Raw genomic sequence first — 23,734 nt, 5'->3', positions numbered from 1 at the left:
TATCAATGTTCCTTCCTTTACCAGTCCTGTTGCACCCGCTAGAAGTTATTGTACTGGAGCAATTATGGTGGTGAGTGGCTGGGTAAAAAACCTAAGTAGGTTTGCTGATGAAAAGTGCTGGATGGATAGTAGGAGCAGGAGATGGACATTATTTCATAATGTGTTCTGGAAGCTGATGTTTTTACTTGTTTACTTGGAAAGGTCAGGGTTTTCAAACATTCAGAAGTCATGAGAATGTTCTTAAAACTGAGACTAGAAGTTAGAAAAAAAATACTGTATTCTGTCTCTTCTTGTTTTAAAGACTCTTCGTTGCTTCAGGTTTTCAGAGGTTTTCATCAAAAGTATATATAGTCAGATACATTATTTGTCTTGCTAAATGTTTACCATTTATAAAATCGGGGGGAAATAGTATATATGTATATCCATCAATATTTTTAAAGTATTGAATGAAAGCCTAGAGAAATGTTGCTACAAAAGATCTGTTTAAAGCTTGTCTCTAATGTCAAGAATTGCTTTTGCAAAGCTGAGGTTTATGGCTGAGATGTTTTCTAATTTTTAGTGGAAATAACTGGGCTTCCTTTGAACAGACACCATGTTGTAGCCCATATTGCACCTTTTTACTAGAGAAGGAATACCTGAAAATAAGAGTGGATTAGAAAGTAAAAGTGGGAACTTGCTTGGATACCAATGTGAAACCAAGTTCTTGGTCTTTGTTAGCCAGGGAGAGAAAAATCCACGTTTTAAAAGTGTTCCATAGCAATAATGTTGAATAGATGAAACTCACTTGATTATTTTTTAAAACCTTTGAAATGAGGCCTTTTTAATACTGGTATTAAACAGCATAGTTCCCCAGTCCGTACCAATTTGTATTGTTTGAAAATCTGGCCCCTCCATATTTAATTTACTGACCTTTATGTTGTGGTGAGACAAATACCTTTTTAATGACTCCAGTAGACTTATTTGCATCATAAAATAAAACTATTGTCTATGCTGCCAGGGAAGTACTTAGTTTATAAATATAGCTTTTGTTGGGAAATACCTATTAGGTACTAAAAATATTTAATTGACCTACTTTTCTTTTTATTTGCAGGGTTGTGTCCTTTGTTGTGACCTCATGGTTTAACTGGGAATAAAGATGAGTATAAGCAGTGATGAGGTTAACTTCCTGGTATATAGATACTTGCAAGAGTCAGGTGAGTTTTTACAATTCTGTTTATTAAACAATGCATAATTTATTTGGTCTTCATCGGCAACCGGCTTTAGCAAACACAGGCTCATTTAATTATTTTGCCAGTAGGCATGTGCTTCTGTCTGAACTGTTTCTTGGTATTTCTTCTCAACAAGAGAACGAATCCCTGCCAAGTTACCTTCTGTAACTTAATCAGATTTAGTCATTTGGAGTCTTCAGATGGCAGTCAACCAGCCAAGGACTCACTCGATTGCTAGAAATGCATTTTCCTGGAGATCACTTCTCTGCAGGGTGACCGTGGCACTTTACACCATTTTCTTCGGAGCTACTTGAAGAAGAAAATAGGATGATCAGCAAAATACTGTTTTTTCCCATGTTCTTGGAGCAATGGTGCTCCTGCAGGCTGGTCTTGTGTCGCTGAATTCCTTGCCTGAAAGTGACTGTTGGAGGGCAGATGTTGCTGTGCTTCGAAGGAAGAAGTGGCAGCTGTGACTGTATGGCTTGTATCACTTGAATCTAAATGGAGATGAACAGATTTTTTTACAGTCTCGCGTTCCCAAAAGCCTCCCTCCCTGCAGGACACTTTCTTGGAGGATCTTGTCCTTTGGCATCAGGCTGGCCAAAACCTCCTGCTTCTTGGGAGTAAAAGGCAGTTGAATATTGTCAGACTTAAAAAGAAACCTTTTTGCTATCATATTCATCCAAGCTGACTGGGTCTGTAAATCACAAGCAAGAACACAGCAGTGTTCCCTTATTTTTAAAGCCTCCCAAACCCAGTCGGATCAGCAGTTTGTGTTGCGTGTTTGGGTTTCTAGATGCGGCCATATGGCTGCAGGGAGTTTTGTGGTGGTGGTTATTCTTGAAGCTGTGTAAGAGACAACATCATCTTTACTCACAGCTGTGACATTGACTGCTTAATGCAGCCTACATTTAGAACGGGTAGATTTGACTGGAAGTCAGGGCATGCCCTAGTAAATGAACAAGGGATGATTGTCAGCTGCCAGGAGGGAATATGATCTCAGCAATTCATAAAAGAAGTCTGCATATTAAAGCAAGAATAAACTCCAGTCTTAAGATAAGGGTGTAAGAGATCAACTTTAATGTGTGTGTATATATATATATTTAAAACTACATAATATATATTTTACCTCGCTGTTTCAACATTTACTGATTCTTAGTTTTGTTTAGTGATTGCTGATGGGTGGCTTCAGGCTTCTTGAAAATGCATTTGGCTCATGCAACATAGGTTCACTTCTCATGGACTTCCCAATTTGAGACAGAGAAGCACCAGAAGCAATGGTGGATGGCAGAGTTTTTCAGTATCTGCCTGTCAAAAGAAAGCAGAAACTCACCGTTCCGTCTGAATTTACTGAAAACTATTACACGTTCTCATTCCAGTTGCAGATTGCTTTTGTCACAGAAGCCAAACTTACAAAATTGCTTCATCTTCATTTGAAAGTTTTCAGGCAGCTTCTTACTTACCTGACAGGGTAAAAGGAAAAAAAAAAATAAAGTGGTTTAAGAAAAAAATCCATGACAGAAAAGTTAATTTGCTGAAACAACTATTTTTCTCTAGGTTAAATTCAGTTTTTCAGGGTGATCAAATAAGTAGCAAGCAGCTGCCAGTGCTGCACCATAACATGTTTGCTACTTCTTAATCAGTGCACAGTGCTGATGTAGCTCTAGGTGCCAAAGCATACACAATTATGACAGCACTGTACCGTGAGCTGAATTCTGTTCTATGTACAGATCCATTTCGCTTTCATGGGTATCAAATCACTGAGTAAAAATAGCAAGTGAGCCTTAGTATGTTGGGGAGATAGATATATATATATATTTTATTAAATACTGTATATTATGCAATACACACGTGCAGTTTATGAATATATAAATATGTTTAAATGCTGTTGTGAACTGTATATTTTATGGTTTTTTATTGACTCATGCACAGATATTCTGCCAATGGTACCGTAGTTGTGTTCATATTTAAACGTCGCTTTTATCTTTTTGTGTGTTTAAATTAGAGACATATGAGGGAAATGAGGTGTTTTGCTGAGGGTTTTTTGTAGCTCATAAACGTGCTGTAACTTTGTATAAGTTGCTCAGGTTTGTAAACAGAAGATCCTGCCATGGTGCAGCAAATAGCGTTGTCTGTCTGTAAATCAATTCTGATGTTTTTGCCTTGTCTTTAGGGTTTTCCCATTCAGCATTTACCTTTGGTATAGAGAGCCATATCAGCCAGTCTAATATAAATGGTGCTCTGGTGCCACCAGCTGCTTTGATTTCCATCATCCAGAAAGGTCTACAATATGTAGAGGCAGAAGTCAGTATTAATGAGGTAAGGAGGCTTTGCCTGCTGGAGCGTTGTGTCCTTGCTTGCAGTAAGTTTGAATGTTAGTATTTTTTCTTAACTTTCTTGTATCCTATTTATTTACTTTTACTTCAGATTCCTTACTGCTGGTGTTCACCATGACTCCAGTGGTGGAACCAGAATGGAGTGACATAACTGGGTAGGGGTTCTGCCCAGTGCAGCCACACAACACCAGGCATGGTGTTCTGGCTCATTGCTTAAAGGTCCGTTGTCTGTAGAGTTTTTACCCTAATATAATGTTGTAGTACATCCAGACAAGTGAGATAAGATAATAATTGAGACAAGTAATCTCTTAATTTTTTATTTTCCTAGGCTGGCAGTAGGGAGGTGGGAGAGCACTGTACAGCTCTCATTTGGGTGATGTGTTGTTATAATGAAGTAATGAGAGCCCAAAGGCAAGGTTTCCAAGTAGAGAGAGGGTTTGAATTTGTGGCAGGAAGGATGAAGGTAAATGCCACTTTGCCTTTTGCCTCTGCTGGCTAATTCATCTTGAGCAGGATCTATTAAATTTGATGTTTAAATGGTTATTCCAGCAGTACAGAAAGCTATATATCTTCCTGCCTGATGCTGCAGACACTCACCCTCAATTTCCATTCTCATTTATGCCTGGAAGGTTAGCAGCCTTTCTATGTGTCAGTTAGTTCACAGAAGGAAACTATTTTTTTCCTCTACTAATTCTGCTCTCTTTCCAGTCTCCCTTATGCCTGCTGTTTATATGTAGTTTTCATAGTTCCAAGCAAATCCTTTCCCTTAGGAAGCTTCAGAAAAATAAAGCAAGTGATAGGAATAGAAGAAAGAGACCCTGTATTTATTGCAAGGAATCCTTCTAGCTCCTAAAAATAGATCCTTACAAAGGCCTAGCATATGTATAAGTGTATTTTTAACTGGGTCTTGTCCATTTCAGGATAAAATTCTTCCTTGCTGTTTGAAAGCATGCCAGCACTGTTTAAAAAAAGGAAGAAAACTAGTCAACTCTCCAGATAATATGTTTATGGAAAGTATTAGTCTAATAAGATAGAATAACTTCACAAGTCAGTGACCCGAGTTGCAATGTTTGCAGCTCGCTCTTCAAACAAACCATTAGATTTTGCTGCAGCCACTCATGTTTGAAATCATATTCATAGATAGCTTACAGAATTTTTTGCTTTAGCAGACGAATTAGCAAACTCAAAGCAAATAACTTTTGATTCCACAGGCTCTCCCAGAGGGCTGCAGTGGCTTTTTTTGCATATTTATAGTGGCCACTTACCTTTAGATCAAAATTCCAATCCTGACCACGACAATGATGAGATACCACTTCCAGCACCATTTGTTATATGTATTGTATTAAATCAGAACTTTAGCTTTAGTTTTTCTTGGAATTTTTGCCCATAATGTTAATTTATACTTGGTGTTGTCTTTTTTTTTTGTTTGTTTTCTCCCTCTGCTATAATTTAGGATGGTACCTTGTTTGATGGTAGGCCGATAGAGTCTCTCTCACTGATAGATGCGGTGATGCCTGATGTGGTACAGACAAGACAACAGGCCTACAGAGATAAACTTGCACAACAACAGGCAGCAGCTGCTGCAGCTGCAGCTGCCACCAACCAACAGGGATCAGCAAAAAATGGAGAGAATACTGCAAATGGGGAAGAGAACGGAGCACATACTATAGCAAGTAAGTTGAGACAGAAATGACCTTAAGCTGTGATAGCATTTTCTTGTCGTTTCTCAAAATATGAGCCAGTAGACAGTGAGGTAAAAGTGAAGAGGTAACCTCTCAGCTTGCAGAGAATACCTTCAGATGGTGTCTCACCTTTGACTGTCCCCAGTTTGATATTTGGAATTGCAGGAGATGCAAACTTCTGAATTCGTTAATTCACCATGTTCCCTAGACCCAGTCTCACTTCTATTGCTGCTCCTTTCCCATCATCTGAAGGTTTTTCACAGAACCCTCTGAAAGCTCTTGCAGAAAATAATCAGAGACAACTCTTAAAACGTTGCACCTCCTCAGGTTTGGCCCCTGTACAGGGAAAGAGGACTCTGCCAATCCACAGCCAGTTAAAACTGAGCATTGAAGCTCCACAAACTCCTTCCAATAGGTTCTGTTAATCCATGGATTGGGAGCTCTACCTGGCTCCCCCTAGGACAGGTCTACCTGAGGTCATGGTTGCTGGGACAAGTCGTGTGTCACTTGTCTCTTTTGCCAGTATCAGTTTTCATGATTTGCTATTCAGAATTATTCAATGCAACTGCTTTCAAGGTTGGTTTATTCATCAGTTCCATTCTAGCTGTGATTGGTGAAATAAATGAGTTCTCTTTTTCGTCCCTGATCAAAGGAACATACATACCTTACAGTCAGGCTCAGTATGGAAAAGTTTGGGTCAGGCGTTAAAAAATCATTCTGAAAATATTGTTCTGGAAGTCTGAATTTCACATTTAAGAGTGGGAGTTACAGCTCTTGCTGTAAAAACACCTGAAGAAATGACATTTTTGAGAGAATATTATTATCAGGCCACATACAAGTTCTGGATTTTACTAAGAGTTTTTTTTTTAGTATATATGATAAAAAGCTGGAAATATAATCTTTGGCTGAAACAAATAAGCTCTCTACTTTGATGCTCTCATTTAGAAATCTCAAAAGGACATCTATCTACTCGTTAACTGTGAACTGGATAGAGAAAGGATAACCCTCGGATCACAGCACTGTTAACTGTGATCTACCAGCAGCCCCTGCTGGCTGGTACAGCACTTCATACTGGCATCGATTCTCTGACTGAAGCAATGCTTTATATGGTGTCTTTCTGAAAACTATGCATGTTCTAACAGCCTTTTCTGTTTTCTCACACGTACGAACAGTGACAGAAACCCTTAATGCTAAATTAAGCAATAGATGTGGAATGATTTGTTTAACTGCGGTGAATAAGTACGGAACAGGTGAACTGTGCAGCATTTCTCATATTCTGCATTTACACCCAGCGTGAATTTATTTTTAATAATAGAAAATGATTGATGGTAGATGCCAAGAGAACTATTGAATTACCCCCAGTGTGTTTTACAAAACAATATGGATACAACCTCAGTTCCACGTAGGAAGTTCTGTGTTGCCACAATTCCATGGTAATTGCTGAGAGCTTCTGTTATCAGTTTACTGTATCACCAAATGTGATTATATTAATTAAAGCCATTTTGTAAATGAAGTGTCTGAGATGTAGATTTAAAACCTGTTTGATTGCAGTTGTTGAAAAGAGAGATTTTTGAAAATGAATGTGTAAGAAGCATATTTGAAAGCACAAGTTAGACTAGTAACATATTTTAACTGCAGCACTGGGCCTGAGAAACTGAGTACTTGTAACAGCATTTGTTTTTTAACATAGCAAAAAAATAACTTTCAGCCTCAGTTTTGAAGCCTCAAAATTAAATCCATGTGGATGTGAAGGTTTAGAAGGGCAAAGAGCTTTCCCACATTTTTGAAACTCCCTATCTGTTTATAGCGCTTCATAAATTGGAACTGGAAAAATAAGGGAACTTGACAGCTTTGTCAGATTTTTGTATCACATAAATTGTGGATTGTTGTCCTTATCCCATAAGAATCTGACCCGTACAGTAGTATTGTCCCAAAATATTAAAATCCACCTCTCTCTACTGTTTCCCACAATGCAGATAATCACACAGACATGATGGAAGTAGACGGAGATGTTGAAATCCCTCCCAACAAGGCAGTGGTGCTTCGTGGCCATGAATCTGAAGTATTCATCTGTGCCTGGAATCCCGTTAGTGACCTTTTGGCCTCAGGGTATGTGCACTTAGCAGGAATGTGTGGAATATCCGGCTCACTGCTGAGTGCTGATGGCAACCGCGTTAAAATAACACCTACCCCAACGCCCTCTGCGCCAAGTTTGCTGTCTAGAAAAGAGTACTTCCAACTGTATTTTTTTTTTAAATAATAACAATAATAATGTGATATAATTATATATGATACTATACAATAATGTTTTGTAGATCTGGAGATTCGACAGCACGGATATGGAACCTCAGTGAGAACAGCACGAGCGGCTCGACGCAGCTGGTACTTCGGCACTGCATCCGGGAAGGAGGGCAGGATGTACCCAGCAACAAAGATGTGACATCGCTGGACTGGAACGTAAGTACAAAAGGCAGTGCTCAAAACACCCAGGGAAAATTGTACTTACAGTTTTGTGTAGTCAAATTTTAACTGACAGCAACGGTGCATCCTCTGGTGGCGCCTGAAATATTGCTGTTTTGAGTGGCGTTGTCATTTCTTCTATTGCATTTATGGAACTTCTTTTTAATAAGTTGTAGTCAGTGGAATAAATACCACAAATCTTATGCAGATGTATTCTACCTGAAATTTGTGCTCTTTAGCTTTGAGTTATACGGTAAAAAAAAATAAATAAATGACCTTTCTGCTGACAGAGTGAAGGTACACTTCTAGCAACTGGGTCTTACGATGGCTTTGCCAGGATATGGACTAAAGATGGTAAGTAAAATACTTTTAATTTCCAATATATTTTCCTGTATTGTGGCTCACAGCATAGTTTTTTATTTTTTTAATGTATTCATATCAATATAAATTTTCAGGTAATCTTGCCAGCACCTTAGGGCAACATAAAGGTCCTATATTTGCGTTAAAATGGAACAAGAAAGGAAACTTCATTTTAAGTGCAGGAGTGGACAAGGTGAGATAATCTTTGGTAAAATTAAAATTCTTTCCTTCACCATTATAATCTAATTGTAAGCAAAATAACAAAGCTATGAAAAGTAAGTAAATTGAACTGAAGGCATGGATGTAAATATGTACTTAGAAAGAACTTGTTATTCTAGCTGTGTTTCTTTGGGTTTCATGGTAGTTTGTTGAGATATTTTAATTTCTTAGATTTCAGTGTCCATGGATCTCTTTGCAATTAGTTTAGCCTAAGTTGGAAAGTAAGTGCGTTGAAGGCAGAAACATTAAACCTTTTAAAACCAAATCATCTAAAATTTAGTGAAGCACTTTATGCAAAGCCTCGGGGGAAAAAAAATCACTGAGTTGGATATCAGTCAAGCCTGAGAATGGTTGAAAAGTTTAGAGCTGGAATATAAGGAAAGTCAATATATGTAACTGGGGAAGTGCCAGTAGTGTAATGCCATGGAGCTCATTGTTTAACTGTGTTTTATTTCACATCTCTAAACAAACTTAGACTCACAAGGTCTTTAAATTCAGAGCTGTTGTTAGTGTGAGAGATTCTATGAATATTAGGAAGGACACATAGTGATGAAGAATAGTCTTAAGATGAATTCAAAGAATCAAATAGAGTGTTCAAAAGTGTAAGAAGAGTTGAGTAGCTGATTCAAGGTGCAGAAGTCAGCACAGGCTTTCTCTTAGCGAGAGTAGCAAACTGCAAGCTCAGTACAACCACTTAAAACTGGCAGTGTCACTGTAAAGCTGTAAATTCTCTCCTTTATTTGTTATTTTTTTCCTGCACACATTTAACCTGCTTTGCTTTAGTGCCCAGCTTTATAAATGCTTGTGCTGGCACCAAGGAAGGAAAATGGAATGTTTCAAAGCATGGAAAGGTTGTGTTTCCTCTTTTGGCAGCTGTGATGGTTATGCCAGTTTTTAAATCTTTGTAGAGGTACAGCTTTAATTTGCAGAAAAATATTCTGGAGGAAAATAGAAGCCTCATTTCAGTCAATAAAACTTCCTAGACAAAGTAACTGAGTTTATGCTTCGAAAAATATTCTGCATTAGCAGAAAGATTGTTCAAACCTTAATGCTTCTTTTTCATAAATTATTTATGTGGTCAGTTCATGCTTCCATTGAATGTGTGTCAAAATTTTCACTGATCGTTGAGGTAGATCAGGGATATTGGCAAATAATATAGTGATCATAAGGCACAAATTTTGTCCTGTAAGATTTCTTTAACCAAAATATTGGCAGAGAATAGCTCAGAACAAAATTGCACCCTTAAATCTTTCAGAATGTGACCAGTTGTTGATAAGATCTCCTTAGGGACAAGTGAGTAGTTGATATTACAATCTGAATATTCACGTATTTGAAATAAAAGTAGATGTATGGAATGTATTACAAGAATATAAATAGGACTAAGGAGGTAAATCTATTTAATTTTTGTTTATTAAAAATAAAAAAAAGCCCACAACTCCCTTCTGCCCTCCAGACCTCAAAATGTTGTGATTAAACACCTTTCTAATATTACAACATATTAAGGTTTTCTACAGCTGTCTGTACGTCTACTACCATTTCCTTTATAGTGGTTAAAACACTGGAAATGTATAATCAGGATCAGGTTTGGGTGGTGGGGAGCAGCGTAGGTACTCAGGTACTTGTGAATGGTGGTAATTGTTGGGAAATTACCAATTTGTACAAGTTTGTTTATTGTTTATTTATCTGTTTAATACAGACCACAATTATTTGGGATGCCCACACTGGCGAAGCCAAGCAGCAGTTTCCTTTTCATTCTGGTAAGTCTTGATTTTGGTCATTCAGGATTGTCATCTGAAAAGATGAAAAAAGTGTTATTTATTAAAGTAAGTTAAAAGATCCAGTGCTTGTGGTGCTTGTTCACACCATTTTAAAATCTAACAGGCAGTCTTTGGTTACTGACTCCCATATTCGTAATGAAAATGTGAACAAAGGTAGATTTGTTCTGATTTTACAGTTTTACTGCATTTCTGTGAAAGTCATAAGAGATAAATAATCCAAATATTCCCGACTTTCTGTAGTACAGTGGCAGACAAATCAAGTGGGTGGGCCACGAGGGACTTGTGTTTATTACCTAAGGACTGCATTTGTCATCTTCCTGCTACAGTAATCCCAGCCCCGCATCCCATTGTTCCCTGCTTCCTGCTGTGCTGTCCCCAATTTGTTTGGCCACAAACCAGCTGAAAGGCTGTTCAGTGGCCAGCTGGGATGAGAGTGCAGCCTCACAGGAGGTCAGACAAATTGCTCTGTGGGCTGCATGCTGAGCAAGCCTGCCAGAATCAGCTGGGAAATAGAAGGGAGAGGATGACGGACATGTCATTGAAGGGCCTTTAAGAAATGTGTCTTGTTTCCACTCTTCATTCTGCTCACACTACATTTCCAGTGGCATGACAACAATAAAAAAACTTCATTATTTACTCCAAGCAGTTCTGAGTGCTATCTGTCATAAATATCTGGCTTGATCAAATGGAATATGTTGCCCATGATTAAGCTTCAAGTTACCACACCTTATAATACTGGAATTAAGAAAGGAAGTAAATCAATACCTTTCCCTGGCTGTCATCTATCAGCACGGGCAGGGGCTGTTAATGGAGATGAGCTCATGTGTGACAACGTGTGAAGTTGTGGGAACCTGTTCTTTGTGCTGACTCCTGAGATTTATTTACACATGGCTTAACTGCAGCCTGGTGTCCTGCTGCCCTGTCTTCTGTATAACTTCCATTTCAGATATGTTCTTTATTTTAATGACTTATATTAAATTTTGTTTCATTTTGTGTAACTCATTTTGACTGCATTTCTTACTGTTCATAGTGTTTGATTATCTTCAGAGCTGCTGTAAAATTAATCATTGCTTCCTGTTGGCATTTGTTCTAAGGTGGTGTGTGCTGAATTTGCACATGAAATTCCTGCAGAATACAGGAATAGCTTTAAATGTCTTTCTTTTTCTTTTAGCACCAGCATTAGATGTTGATTGGCAGAGTAACAACACATTTGCCTCTTGCAGTACAGACATGTGTATTCACGTTTGTAAACTAGGACAAGATAGGCCCATCAAAACCTTCCAGGGTCACACAGTAAGTACTGGAAGATTGGGGATTGCTCTGATGTTTTTATTAATGAGAGACTGGGGGCCCAGTAAACTTGCCAGTACACAGCACTTGTACAGGCAATAGGTGCACATACAGGTAGTTGTGGTTTAAGGGCGTATGGTAACTGTAGTCTTTGTGATTATTAGAGCAATTCTCACTCCCACGTGCAGCTTCTTTTGCCAGTGCCAGAATGCAAAAGTGAGCTTTAGAAAAAGAAACATGGTAACTTTAAAACTTTGTGGTGTACAAGCATGCATGGGAAAATGTGGTGAACAGGTAGCAAAAAGCTGTTGTTATTGTTGAAGGCAAAGCTGTGAATGAAAATTAAATGTTAAAATCTGACAGTTATGCAGATACTCATAACTGCTGTCCAACTTTGTCTTTTGTAAGCTGTCATGTGTAATGGAAGTGAAGACTCCAACTTACTCTCATTGTTCAATTTTAGAATGAAGTAAATGCAATCAAATGGGATCCAACTGGTAATCTCCTGGCATCCTGCTCTGATGACATGACTCTAAAGGTAATGGGAGTTCTGGTTCTGGCCCTTGTCTTTGTAGGACTCTGGAATGCACAGCATTCATGTGGACGATCCAGAAGTATCACTGTGCTTCCCAATGTATTGTCCAATATTTGCTCTTTTTTAATGTAACAAGGTCAGGCAATCCTAGAAATCCATGTTAATCAAAGCCAAGCTTTGGTCCAGAGAACTTGTTACAGGCTTGCCACCCTGAGACTCTGAGCATGATTTATTAGGTGCTTTTAGCTGTTTACAGAATCAGGTCATTAATCATTAAGCTGTCACGCTTGATGGTTGCTTTTGGTTAAAAGAAAAAGCTGGAATGCATGTCATGTAGCACATACAAGAATGGGTGACTTGCTCCTTTCCTGGTTTTGCCCTGTTTTCTCCTTCTTTCTAGTCAAAATCTTTGGCATATTGTTTCTTCAGAGGCTGTGTGCACTCCTTGGTTTTTCCAATTCATCAGGAGTCATTCTATAATTCATAGCAACCTGCTTTCCTGTAGAACTGGGGCAAACCTTTGAGTGCAGAGGACACTGTAACTTACACATATGAGTTCAGGGCACCCTAGAGATCCCTTCAAAAATGCCTCCAGGTTACACGCACTTGAATAAATGAGGTCTGACAGGCCTGTGCTGCTTCCATGGCACAGATGCTTTCCATTACTCCCATACTGCTTTACATTCAGTGGGTGCTTTAGCCCTGTGTTTAGTAGGGTTTCAGGACACACTTTTTGCACTGACAGTGCTGTCCTGCTACAGCCCTTGGGACAGTTAATTCTGTCCAGCTCATGTTGTTTAATCAGGAACAGGGAATAGCTGAATGAGTAGCCACATATCCCTCCTGCTGGCACACCGTCAGCCTCTGGCAATGGAAATCACCTTATCTAAATATAAACATTTAAGCATTAAGCCTCCTGTCTAAAGCTAGATGTCTAGACATCTTCAGTCAGCAGCATCCAGCACTGCTGAAGAGCAATTCATCCTTTCCTAAGTTGTGTCTTAAGTCAAGTGTGATGAGTTAAACCCCCGAGAGCATCAGTTGTTCTCCATTGGCAGTGGATGGAGTCAAAGTAGCCAGTTTAAGCTGGGTATTTAATACTTAAACAGCTGAAACTCCAGTGTGATGAATTCCAATCTAGAGCTCAAGCTGTTGCTGCTGCCTCTCAGTGAGTAGAGGTGACAACTGGGAACATGTCAGCGTTTGTGGGCTCAGGCAACGCAGGCAATTAACTTCTTGGTTGCTGTTTTGAATTCAGCCCAGGCTGGAATGAGTGTTATTGTTTTGTTCAGGATTAGTTCAAAGACCAAGTGCTTGAGGATAAGTCTACACATCACTAATCACTTATGGATCACTTACTTTTGAATGGCAGAAGGAATAAATGTCAGGTTTTGAAGCACATGTAAGGTGCCTAGTGATTTATCTACTTAGTTTTGTCTCTTGTGATGACAACTCGATGTTCCGTAGGGCAGCTGATATGGACTCTTTTCATCTATACTAGTTTTGGGAAGAGAAGCTAGATTTTGATCTCATCAATTTAAAGTGGAAATACAATTTCAATTCTGTCTGCACATTGAAAATCAATTTCCTCTTCAGTGAAGCAGCAGTTCTGAAAAGCATCATTTATTTAAGCATGCACCTCAATTGCATCTTAAATACAGTTGGGCCTGAGCATGCTTCTTTAACTTTTTCTAACAAATGATGAGCTAAAAGCACTACTGAAACAGATATCATTAAAAAAAGCATTCAGATGGCTAACTGCCATATCAAGTTTCAGATTTAGGAAAAGGTATAAAAGCCCTGCAAAATCCCTTCTGTAGTGGCAGTGTAAACTCTTTATAGAATAAAGTTATTTTGTTTGTTGAATGTGATCATAAAGGAGTTGGAGTCCTAATGACCTGTGTGGAATACTGAACACACACCTGGCAATGCAAATCCTAATAAACCAGGAAAATGCCATAATAGTTTTTGCAGTATGTGTCTATGGATTTGTAAGAAAGCAGAAAATTTCTCTACTATCCCTTTATTTCGCTGAGTCTGTGTAGCAAGAAGTTCATTTAAAAATAGGACTGTGATGTTTTGTCAGCTCAGACATGAACATATACATATTGCTCTTCTCATTTCAGCATCTGTTCTCATCCCTGCACTTTTCAAGGGTTTGCAGTTAACTCAGGCAGACTGGTTTCTATAGACAGCACCTTTATTACTCATTAAACTCACTGGGGGACTTAAAACCCAAAGACTGGAATGTCCTGGAATAATACTTGGCATAATCACTCTAGGAACCCAGCAGTCATAGCAAATGTTTTGAGTGGCTTAAAAGGTAGCAATCAGCCTGCAAGTGATAAAGATGTAAAATGTGTTTTAGTATAATATTGTGCTAAATATCTTTGTGTTTTCTTCCCTTTATATCATAGATCTGGAGTATGAAACAAGACAGTTGTGTCCATGATTTACAAGCACACAACAAAGAAATTTATACTATCAAATGGAGTCCTACAGGACCAGGAACAAATAATCCAAATGCCAATCTTATGTTAGCAAGGTACTATTTAATCCTGGTTTAAAATGCTAGTTAAACGTTATTTTTACTTGACTCTATAAATGTAGGTTCACTGAATGTTTTGAAACATGTAGGATACTTTGTCATATTCTGTTTGTATTAGTAACAAAAATATGTTGAATTGAGATACAATTCATCTCTTGTCTTTTTCCTTGACAGTGCATCCTTTGACTCTACTGTTAGGTTATGGGATGTAGACAGAGGAATTTGTATTCATACTCTGACAAAACATCAAGAACCTGTGTACAGTGTAGCTTTCAGTCCTGATGGCAGGTATCTGGCCAGTGGCTCCTTTGATAAATGTGTACACATCTGGAATACACAGGTATTTTAATACTCTTCTGTCTGTTGGGAACTTTGTTTTGGTCTTTTCCATCAGCACCTTTCCAACCTTTGTTGCTCTATCATGTTTGTTCTAACATTACTTCTGTTCATGGATGTACATTTAACCTCTCACCTGAGTGCTTGCCTATGGTGAAGTAATAATTATATTGTCTTTACTTAGCAGAAAAACCCCTACAAACAAACCAAAAAGACCCAACCAAAAAATGACCAACAAAAAAACACTCAGCGAAATGTCTCCAATAACACGTTGCATCCAAATACTGTCTTTAACTCTGAACTTTCAACTCCTGATAAAACAGGTTTCTTGTGAAAAATGACTGGCTGTACACTAACACTAATCTGATTAGCTGTTTCACTGAATTTCACTGAGAAACAAGAGAATGTAAAGCAAGAGAAGATGACGACAAAACGTTTCTACATACCTTTGTAAAATAGGACACTATTATTTGTTTGGTATTTCTGGCAAAAATAAACAGGTTTATTATGATTGAAAGTTTAAGGACCTTGTTGTCAGACATGATGCAATCTCTGGCTACTTGGAATTAGGTATTAATTTTCAAAAGGCTCATTTTAGTAATTGGAAGTAGTTGTGACTATCCCCAGTTTTCCCTGTCTAACACAAGAGCTCAGGATGCAATAATTTCATCACATTCTTTAACACAGTGCTGAGACTGACCAGAAGTCTCACCTGGACCATTTTCTTCTGAGAATTTCAGCTTTTAAAAGCAGTGGGGAATTTTTACATGTACAAATTGTACTTGTTCACTTCAATTTTGTTGTATTAATTACCTGTTTTGTCCCTTTTTAGACAGGTGCCCTAGTTCACAGTTATCGGGGAACAGGAGGGATTTTCGAGGTTTGCTGGAATGCAGCAGGAGACAAAGTTGGAGCAAGTGCTTCAGATGGTTCAGTAAGTGCTGCTTGACTTGGCCTCACATTCTAATAACAAGCATCTTCTGAAAATCTTTTGACACAGAAACAGAATTTCCTTCTCTAGCTGAAGGTTGAATACAGCCAGCTCACCTGTAGGTTTTCACCTGTAACGGTGCTGTAAGGAAAATGTCTTTATTCCAGTTCAATGCATCACTGTTCTAAGCCCTCCAAAAACTTCAGAAGGTGGAGATGTCACCAATTTATATTTTCTATTCCTACTGGGCTTACTATGGAAGTACGTCCAGTCTGGAAACAAGTTCACTTTCACCTCTTTGCCCTTTTCAAGTGAAAATGTTCAGTGTAGGTGATATTATAATGCATGATGGAAAAGACATACCCTCTGCCTTGCATTCAGCAGCAAAACAAAGTATAAATTTCTGAATTCTTGTAATTAAAATGTTCCTAAAAATGTCAGGAGCTGTATGTAAATAATGTTCTGCTTACTGTGCTTAGAAAAAAGGAGGGAATAAAATCATACATTTAACTAATCATGAATGCCCCCACCATCATCTCCCAGTGGGGTATTGGAGCATCACCTCCTGGCTGCTCTGACACTGCCCTGCAGAGCACTGCAGTGAAATTGTGAACGTGGAGGTCTTCATAATGAGCACAATACAGGGGTTTTTTGCTTGCCTCTCTCTCACCATGGTTTTCAAAGCATGGAGAAGAGAGCCTCAGGAAAAGCAAAATTAAAAGAAAATAAGGGTGATAAAAGAATTGTGTTTTGAAGTGCTGTAGCTTCCTTTACCAAAGTCAGCAAAAGCAATCCTGGCAGTTTAGTAGTCCAGAGTCTCAGGTAGTATCTTAACAGAGGTAGCAAAGCATTCTCCCTCCTGCATGCTCTGTGCTGTTAAGTAAGGTTATCTTGTTAAGAGTTCAGAACAGAAAATAGAAGTTTTGGCTTTTAAGAAACCAAAATTCTAGAGAATTATTTTTGATTGGTCTTTCATATCATTTTAGTCTTGTAAGTGTAGGCAATATCATAAAAGCACAAAAGCTCAAGGCATATCCTGAGTAGAAATTAATTATCATTCCCCCTAGATGACCCTTTTTTATACATACTGTGTAACCTTTCCAGTCCTCCAGTTAATTTGGCCCAAGAGGCTGATTGTATTGACAATAGATTTGTTTTCACTTAGTTTCTGTTTTTTTAAAAATTTTGGGTTTACTTTGTTTTATTGTTTGCTATTGAAAGCCCTTCTCATCCACTCTGTACTTACAGCTGGTAGTACCTTGTAGATGTTTATATTTTACTAATAGGTTTCTATATCTGACACACATAGAAGCACTACTTAGGGAAGATTTTTAGAAGACTAAAACTGGAATTTGTATACTGTCACTGTTTTTTTCAGAATTATTCTGATCAATTCTACTATTTGCCCAGCCCACAGATTTTTGAGTTCATTTTACTGTATTTTTATAATCTAGATTACAAGAGAATTTAGTGACAGGATGAGGGGGAATGGCTTCAAACTGAAAGAGGACAGGTTTAGGTTAGATATTAGGAAAAAAGTCTTTACTGTGATGGTGGTGAGGCCCTGGCACAGGTTGCCCAGAGAAGTTGTGGCTGCCCCATTCCTGAAAGTGTTCAAGGCCAGGTTGGATGGGGCTTTCAGCAGTCTGGTCTAGTGGAAGGTGTCCCTGCCCATGGCAGGGGGGGTTGGAACGAGATGATCTTTGAGGTCTTTTCCAACCCAGGCATTTTATGAGTTTATGATTCAAGTAAGTTCTCAGCCTCATAGTATTAAATAACAGGCAAACAGCTTACATAAGCCATTGTTACTGTTCTGATAGTAATTCCCTAGGCAGCAGTGCCCTCAGCACCTGGGGCTGGCTGGTCGTTTTTCTCCCTAATCTATTTTTAACAGATACAAGGTTAAGCTCACACAGCCTGTGTCCTAAGTTTTGCTCGAATACTTTATGCAGAATTGTAAATACATGTAATATTGTGCAGTTTCTGTACCTTTTATCTCTTTCTCTTGCAGGTTTGTGTATTAGACCTACGGAAATAGCGCTACTAGTTGGAAGCCATGGACCGACTATGAATGTGTACATAGCCAAAATGACTGTCCCTGACCCATGTACTGCTATAGTCCCAATCGAACCATGGCCAGTCCACTACAGCCAAATGTAAAAGAAATATATACATATACTGTATATATAAAAAAAAAAAAAAAAAAAAAAAGAAAAAAAAAAAAAAAAAATTACACCCTGAAGAGGATGACAGAGTTTTGTCACAGCTTGTGAATCCTGTTCACCAAGTGCTGGAATCTGCTGTGCCCCAAAATAACATTTAAAGGTTTTGGATATGAAAAACAGAAGAGAGAGCGAGAGAGAGAGAGAAATATACCATATACAAGAGCAGACCCATATACATACCAAATTCAGAAGATACTAATGGCAGCCTTCATTACCCCTTCCCCCATTAAATCCATTCTCACACGGATTGTGGGGTATTTTTGTTTTCCTTCTCAGTAGTTGAACAGTTTTGTGTGTACAGAGAAAATGGACTTACAGAAATCTGCAGCAGTAGGTTTTTTTCTTTGCTTTTAAACATTGGGTTTTCTGTTTTGTTTTGGTTAAGTTTACGGATGCATGAAGTAAGGGAGTGAATTAGTTTCTTGTTTATGTTTTTTTCACCTTGGAAAAAAAAAGTGCGTTTCTTTGAAACGTGTTTTGATGCGTTCTTCGAAGAGGTAGTTTGAACCTGATAATGTTTGGTACATTTTGTGGCTCCCAGAGCGCAATTTTGTGAACAGAGGGAGGGTGGAAAAGGGATTATGAAGAGAGAAGAAAAAAAAACCATCCTTCTTCAAGACGTGGTATTTCACGTCCTGCTCATCTACGAAGTATGACAGTAATGGGTATAAGGTTATGTTTGATTTTTCTGGTGACATGGCTGAAATGCAGTAGTTTCTTATTTGGGACATAATTCTGCCAATCTTAAGACCAGAAGGGCATAAAAACGCAGGAAAAAAATACAGGGATGCAAAAAAAAAGAAAAAAAAAAGTAAAAAAAGAAGACAAAAAAAGAGGAAAAAAAGTGCATCTTCTGTTGCTTTAAGACCATAGCTAAAATATGGTTAAATTGTGCACTATTGTGAAAAGGAGCAAAGTATAGCTGGGGGATTTTGTTTAAGAGGTTAAGATCTTTCTGGACAAGGGTTCATGCCACAGCTTCTTTAAGAGTTGCCCATCATTATTTGTAGGAGCTTAGATGTATAACTGTAACCAAACTCCAGTATTAAAAGTATTTCATGTAATTTTTCTTTATTAAAAATAAAATCTTTGGCATATATTTGATAACACTGCCATTAAGAGGCAAAATGTTTACTACCTTAGATTGAAAAAAAATCTGAAACAGAGGACTTGCTTCAAGTTTATTTTAATAGCAGTGATTCAGCTTATTTAAAAGATGAATACTTGCACTAATTGCCCTGCTGCTCCAGTCCTGCAGTTCATTGTATCTTGTGACTACATTTTTTTCCAAATATAGGGTAGATGTAAGCTGCTATTTTTTTAATAATCACTACTATATAGTGTCTTTTACTCTGTTTACAATATCAAGTATTTTTCTTACAATGACAGATGTATATGGCAAACCTTTTTCTGCTCATGTGATTAAAAGTATATTGATAGTGATTTTATTTGTAAATGATAGCATGAGGTTGTGTTTACGCGTATGTGTAGTCAAAAAGGTTGCATCATGTCTTGCATAAGATTCCAAGAGTGTAAATTTATAAAAAGAGAGGTTGTCAAATTTATGTCACAGACATTTTACTTAAGGAATGGTTTATATTACAGAGCTTTGCAAAGTTATCAGTTTTATAACACTATTTCAATCACAATGAATTTTGTGGCTTATGATTGTTAGTCTCTAACCTATTTTTTTATTAATTTCGGGGGTTTTCCCCCTCTCCGAGTTAGGTATAAATTCATTTAATTGAGATAATGCAGCTTTGACATTTTAACCATTGTTCTTTAGGCATCGATTTCTGCTATTTCCATGAAATAAACACGACTTGAAGCAAGTCTGAGTTTGGCTAAGGTAGGGTAGCAATTTGCCAGTGGTAAAGACAAGTCAACAGTACATTCTTTATATATACCCCAGGATTATGCTACTGTCATACACAGCGTTTAAAACCAACACAAAGTCATATCCATAAAGACAGTTATCTGCGGTGGTTCGGTGCCAGCTATTTTTAGGGTTTTGGAGCATATTGCAAATGTTTAGAGCAATTACCCTGTGAGTTACAATATGTAGGAAACCTAATATATTGAGTGTCTGGCACTTGAAATATTGCTTTTATTGCTGGAGGTCCATGACTGTGGCTGACCTCTGTCATTTAATGAAAAAAAAATAAAAATAAAAAAAAATTCTGTGCAATAATTTTAAACTGTGCTCCCAGGAATAGACACAAATGTTTTGAGTATGTTTAAGCTGCATTTTTCGTTTAGCAATGCATTTGTCAATTGCACTGAATTTAAATCTGAAAGTCAGAAGTGATTCTTGATAGTACTTTTGTATTTTAATATGGACAGTTTATTCATTTTCATAAAAGTTACTGGGACGATTCTTTCAGCCAATCTAAACAATTGTGGTGGAATTCTGTGACATAGCTGCAAAATCACACAGCCATGTTTTAGGGTATTGCCATTTTCCTCTTTCTCAATCATCAGCTGTTTTGGTTGTAATTCTAGTTGCTTAAGCATAGCGTCACACACTCAGAAATAGATAAAAACCAGAGCTCCAGTGTCACCAGGCCAGGGTTGCCAGGGGCTCAAGGCACAGCCCAGCAGGAACGTCAGATCCGTTGGCTGGAGCGCTCTGGATGTGCGGGCTGAGCCCCCAGCCTGGTGTGGGTCAGCAGTGTCCCACTGCCTGGAATGAGGCCAGTTTCCAGTAGGGAAGGATCCGTAGCTGTTTGTTGTTGTTGTCCTGCCATGCCACAGTGCTGCTCCTGCTCCTGCCGCCTCTCGCCTCGCGCTCCATACGCCGGTCACCGCACGTGTGCAAGGTGTGCTGGGTTCTGTGATCACATGAACCAAAAAAGGCAACAAAAAAAGAGAGAACTACGACATGAATTACTATCTTTTATAGCACAAAGGCCTCATATTCAGTAGTGAGGTGGACCATCCAAATTGTTCCTTTAAATTGAGGATGCCAAGTGGCAGCAAGACCCTGACTTTGTGCGGCATGTACGCACATGCTTAGTCTTACAGATGGAGTCATTCCTATTTTTTCCAGTTCAACACAATAATGGGAAAGTATCCAAATAGAGGATAAAAGGAAGGGGAAAAACTGGGCTCAGAATTAATGATGGGATAAGAAATGAACTGCTGTCGAGTTCACTGTCTTTCTACGCGTCAATCTGAGAATCCCGTTTCTCATTTCTGCATGATCAGATCCAGGTTTCTGTAGAGTTCCTCTTTTCCTATTTTTACTTTAACTTTTTCTGCATTTTTAAATTGATGTAAAGATTCCCAACCAGTGGACTTCTTAGTGTAGTTAAGAGAATATCTAGGTCCTCATAAAAGCTTTTTTAGACTCTTTGTAATGTTGATAAACTGAGTTTATTCTGGGACTACCATTGTGCAGGGTTATTTACCGTGTCTACTAGATGATTGGAAATCTTATATGAAACACTAAAAGTGCCTCTTTTTCTGGGTTGGGTGGAGGGGAGGTAGTAGTTACCAGAGTCAGAATGACATGGCATTTCGAAGCATGTTTCTTGATTTCGTGACACTTTAATGCATCTTGAGAGAAAGGCCAAAGATTTCTACCAATTTTAATTGATTTTCATTTTTAAAAAGCACTCCTTTTTCCTTACACTGCTTACCTCATGCTAGGGTGTTTGATGGGACTTTGTACCTTTGAAATGTTTTTTGTGTTTAGGAAGAATAGTGGTTGGCATAGGGCGGTCGTGCCAGTTTGCCTTCGGAGCAGCCTCAGCAGCTGATGTGTTTGGTTCCACTGAAGGGAAGGGGTTTCATTGCGATTGCAAACTGGGGGTTCCAGCCTGTAAATAAAAGGTTGTCTGTTTTTGTCCGTTTAGCAAAGAGGAGCCTTGGGACCCGGTTTTTCCAATCTTTGCCTAACCAGAAATCCCATTGTCTTTCACTTCATGAGAAAAACCTTGGCCAGAGCGAGCGTTGGAGGCGTTGGGGTCGTGTTGAACCGCCCAGCGTTGCGTGTAGGTAAAACGAGCCACATCCCCCTCGAACCGAGGGTCCCCTCGGCCTCCGTGGGGTTTTGCCAGAGCTGGATTTAAGCCCAGTGTTCCTTTTTGGCTGAAAAGCCTGATAGCTTCTCCCTTCAAAAAGCCCTCTAGAGCTGTTCCCCGGGGGGATCTCTCCAGACGTCTTGAAGAAAGCAGAAGCAACATTGTGGCATGTTAGAAGTAAATATGGCTTCGGGAGACAGCAGTAAATCTCCATCAAGATCCCTGACATTTTCCCTAGGGAGAAAGCCATGGAGCAGTCCTCACTTCTCCCTCTAGAGAAAGCTCTGAAATACCACGATCTGTGAAAGTGTGACTGTCTTCACTGTCAGTCTGGTGGGAGGCAGATGAACCAGGAAAATCTGCCGTTACGAGCGGATCGCAGATTTAGTGTTAATAGTGCTTCAGATCAGTAGTTTTGAGTACATAATTCGCTTTCTCTGCCTTTAAGTTTGAAGCTTGACAATAACTTGAGGCATGTTTTTGTTTTTGTTTTGTTTTTTTTTAAATAATCATTCATTTTTACTTCATAATGTTTTTTGACATTTGTGGATAAATACAAGAAAACAGTCTGCATGTTGTTGCTAGTCCAGTGTACTTTGCAATCTTGTCCTCAACAGACTGCAGTGTGCAGAACAGTAATTCTAGAATACAGAAGTAATTTTCTCTCTCTCCTGACATTGACATTGTAGTTGTAATGGTTTCATTTGGAGTTACAAATCCTTTGGGTCTAATTCTGTGAGCCTACCTATAGCACTGGATTAAAATGTCTGCATCATTTCTTCAGTTATCCAGTTAAATTACAACTGTTGTAAAAGTGTAAACCAGCCCATGACAGTTTTTTGTACTTGTTTAAAGGACTTTTATTGTTCAGTTTTCATGATTATTGTCTAAAGAAGACTGATATAGATGTTCTATACTGTCCTGGACCATGTTAATTACACTTTATGATGTATTTTGGTTCTACATCACAATGATTTGTCCCCAAGGCCCTTATATCCCTTCTAGGCACATTTTCTGTTGCAGTTTCCCTTTGCATTGTATTGCTTTGACAACTGTAATTTGAATCAGAATTGAAAGAGGTCCAGAATAAAATATATTTTGATATTACCTTGGCTGAATGTTATATACCAGTAATTTTAAATACTTGGGATGGAAGATGATTAGGCTGGGGAAGTGAAAGACTGAAACACTGGTTTTAATATTTAGTTTGGCACATTTTTACGTAAGACAAGATGTAAACAGCAGCAAGAGGCAGTGCATTGTGTGGCTGCATGATCTTTGGGAACACACAGTAGATCCTCTGATGGTGACCCATCCTCTGCTACCACTTCCACCTGTTTGATTTAGAGGAACTGGTTTCTCTCATGTGTGTTTTATGTGCTTCATCTTCTCTTTGTCCCTGCACTTGTGGAAGAGAAACTGAGTCCAGGGGTGCTTGCATCTGCACCCCAGCTGTGTGGAAGACTTCGGAGGAGCAGCTCCTGTATGGTAAAGGAATCTCATGTTGGAGAGATCTGTTGGTATGGAGCAATTCAGTTTGGTTGTGCAGAGGGACATTGTTTGTGTTACCGTATTTCAGATACATGAAGCCATTTAGATTTGCACATTTAGAAATAACACAGATCCATCTATACATAATGATGGTTTAATTCCTTTAGAATTGTGGGTCCAGTCATGGTCCAAGTGAGGGAATTCAGTTTATTTTCAATGTCTCTAGAACTTTGTGGTGAAGTTTCTGCTTTTTCGTGTACATTACTGATTTGCTCTATGTTCAAGAAGTAATAGTTTTCTCAGTAACGTT

The 23,734-nt window shown here is 38.5% G+C and overlaps 1 protein-coding gene across 3 annotated transcripts in view; it reads left to right on the top strand.

The window, feature by feature from the left end:
* The window catches only part of TBL1XR1 (TBL1X receptor 1), a 110,364-nt gene extending 87,324 nt beyond the window's left edge, over positions 1–23,040 (top strand). For 2 of the 3 annotated variants that reach the window (XM_027724605.2, XM_027724601.2), the window contains 14 exons: positions 1,091–1,193; positions 3,382–3,527; positions 4,998–5,217; positions 7,188–7,335; positions 7,542–7,683; positions 7,977–8,040; positions 8,142–8,239; positions 9,962–10,022; positions 11,215–11,336; positions 11,797–11,871; positions 14,286–14,413; positions 14,591–14,756; positions 15,585–15,686; positions 17,695–23,040. In XM_027724605.2, coding sequence (XP_027580406.1) covers positions 1,136–1,193; positions 3,382–3,527; positions 4,998–5,217; positions 7,188–7,335; positions 7,542–7,683; positions 7,977–8,040; positions 8,142–8,239; positions 9,962–10,022; positions 11,215–11,336; positions 11,797–11,871; positions 14,286–14,413; positions 14,591–14,756; positions 15,585–15,686; positions 17,695–17,721 — 1,557 coding nt within the window. In that variant the 5' untranslated portion in view covers positions 1,091–1,135 and the 3' untranslated portion in view covers positions 17,722–23,040. The remainder of the gene's footprint in view (positions 1–1,090; positions 1,194–3,381; positions 3,528–4,997; positions 5,218–7,187; positions 7,336–7,541; positions 7,684–7,976; positions 8,041–8,141; positions 8,240–9,961; positions 10,023–11,214; positions 11,337–11,796; positions 11,872–14,285; positions 14,414–14,590; positions 14,757–15,584; positions 15,687–17,694) is intronic. The other variant, XM_027724606.2, reaches the window with a different exon arrangement.
* Positions 23,041–23,734: the final 694 nt, after the last annotated feature.

This window comes from Pipra filicauda, unplaced genomic scaffold (genome assembly GCF_003945595.2).
Source record: "Pipra filicauda isolate LSUMZ 115617 unplaced genomic scaffold, ASM394559v2 scaffold242_size1167801_pilon, whole genome shotgun sequence".
In the NCBI taxonomy this organism is placed as follows: Eukaryota; Metazoa; Chordata; class Aves; order Passeriformes; family Pipridae; genus Pipra; species Pipra filicauda.
The sequence above is the reverse complement of the archived record's forward strand: the minus strand, read 5'-3'. Positions and strand labels throughout refer to the sequence as shown.